The following is a 1,951-nucleotide window of genomic DNA, read 5'->3' on the forward strand; positions in this document are numbered from 1 at the left end:
GGCAGTACTGAAAGGGGGCTGAGCTGTCCCAGCAGCTGATGTGAAACCCAGCCGCACCCTAACCTCCAGGTGAACATGGCAGATCCCACAACACTGTCTGAAAAAGGTCTCCATGTTGTTCTGGGGTCATAACTGTCCCTCAATGAAAACTACTAACGGTTACATTACTGTTTGTGGGATCTTGCTGTGCACAAGGTGGCAGCTGTGCCTCCTACGTGACAGCAGCAACTACACCTCTCATCAGGAGAGGTTCCCATTGGCTGGACAGATCAGGAGGAGCTCCTTGGAATGACCAAATGATTGGGTCTGGGGATACAGGACCATCTTCCCCTCTCCCTACCTCTGACTGGCAGAGGGATTCGGAAGGTACTATTCCCTGGTTAGTGTCTCTAACCTTCCCAGGTGTTGATATTCGGTCTTTATCAAATCAACAATTCTTGTTGTTCTCCATAAAACTACAGATCGATTCTCAAAATGCTGGGGATGGGATTGATGGGATTGATGGGACGGGGGAGGAAATGGTGGTGTTTAACACCCATCGTGCCTGTGCATGTTTTTGTAAAAGCCGTGTTTCCTGTGTGTTTTATGATAGAGAGGAACAGGAGGAGTAGCCAGCAGCACTCAGTCACCACCCGGAGAATGGTGGCGTTATACGATTATGACCCAAGGGAGAGCTCACCAAATGTCGATGTGGAGGTACCCTGTTCAGATCAGCTTCCTTTTCACATCATTGTTTCATGGCATGTGTCTGTCACTGGGAGGGAGTTCCTTCCCTACTGCCTTTGAAATGTACAGGCCAGACTGGGTAGCAATGGCAGGTTCCTTTCCTAAAGTGCTTTACTGACCCAGATGGGGTCATAACAATTAATGATCATTTTGTGCTCATTATTACTGAGACTGGTTTCTGATTGCAGATATTTTGTTGATTAATCGAAATTAAATACCACCAGCAGCCACTGAACCTCCCCCAAGTTTTAGTCTCTGTGTCTGTGTTACTGTGTCTGGTGCTATTACCCACTAGCTCTGAGTCTTTCTCAAACTATTCCCAAGCTCTGTACAAAAAAACACTCATATTTAAGGTGTCTTTCTAACCAACGCTATCATTTCAACAAAAGAGCAAGGTTAATCTTATTTATCCCTGCTTTTTTCCCATGAAGGATTTTGAACAGGATAAATATGGAGGTGTAAGGTCCAATTGTAAAAAGTTATTGCTGTGATCTCTAACCTGCTCTAACCAGACCTTTCAAGAGGGAGTTGGAAGAATATTTGTAAAGGAAAGATTTGCATGGGAATGGGATTAATTGGATAATTCCTTCATGTAGAAGCAACAGCTTGTAGATGCTGGAGATCTGAAATAAAAACTAACATTGCTGGAGAAACTCAGAACGTCTCACAGTATGTGTGGACCGAGAAACAGAGTTAATGTTTTGAGTCCAGTTTTTCTTCTTTAGAACTGAAGGGGGGGGGGGGGGGGGCTGGAAAATACATTTTTAATGCTGTTGAGAGATGGAGGAGGAGTGACTGAGGCAGATTATGAGGATGTCCAGAGCAAAAGTCAAAGGGAGTGTCGATGGTAGTAAAGGAGAGATTGACATGTTAAATAGGTGTAAATGAAAGGCGTGTACAAGAGAAAATGGGTGTATTCATGAGTGAGCAACGAGGGAAAAAGTGAGGTCTGCAGATGCTGGAGATCAAAGTTGAAACTTTATTGCTGGAACAGCACAGCAGGTCAGGCAGCATCCAGGGAACAGGAGATTCGACGTTTCGGGCACAGGCCCTTCTTCAGGAATGAGCAGAGAGTGTTCAGCAGGAGAAGATAAAAGGTAGGGAGGAGGGACTTGGAGGAGGGGAGTTGGAAATGTGATAGGTGGAAAGAGGTCAAGGTGAGGGTGATAGGTCGGAGTAGGACGGAGGCGGAGAGGTCAAGAAGAAGACTACAGGTCAGGAAGGC

The 1,951-nt window shown here is 45.7% G+C and overlaps 1 protein-coding gene across 1 annotated transcript in view; it reads left to right on the forward strand.

Moving 5' to 3' along the window:
• Window positions 1-565: 565 nt before the first annotated feature.
• LOC122546660 (RIMS-binding protein 2-like) overlaps window positions 566-1,951 on the forward strand; it is a gene marked incomplete at both ends in the record, with an annotated part of 13,323 nt that continues 11,937 nt past the window's right edge. Inside the window, one exon of the mRNA XM_043685326.1 lies at window positions 566-696. Within this exon, the coding sequence (XP_043541261.1) occupies window positions 566-696 (131 nt within the window). The remainder of the gene's footprint in view (window positions 697-1,951) is intronic.

Source organism: Chiloscyllium plagiosum, unplaced genomic scaffold, assembly GCF_004010195.1.
Source record: "Chiloscyllium plagiosum isolate BGI_BamShark_2017 unplaced genomic scaffold, ASM401019v2 scaf_15380, whole genome shotgun sequence".
Taxonomy (NCBI): domain Eukaryota; kingdom Metazoa; phylum Chordata; class Chondrichthyes; order Orectolobiformes; family Hemiscylliidae; genus Chiloscyllium; species Chiloscyllium plagiosum.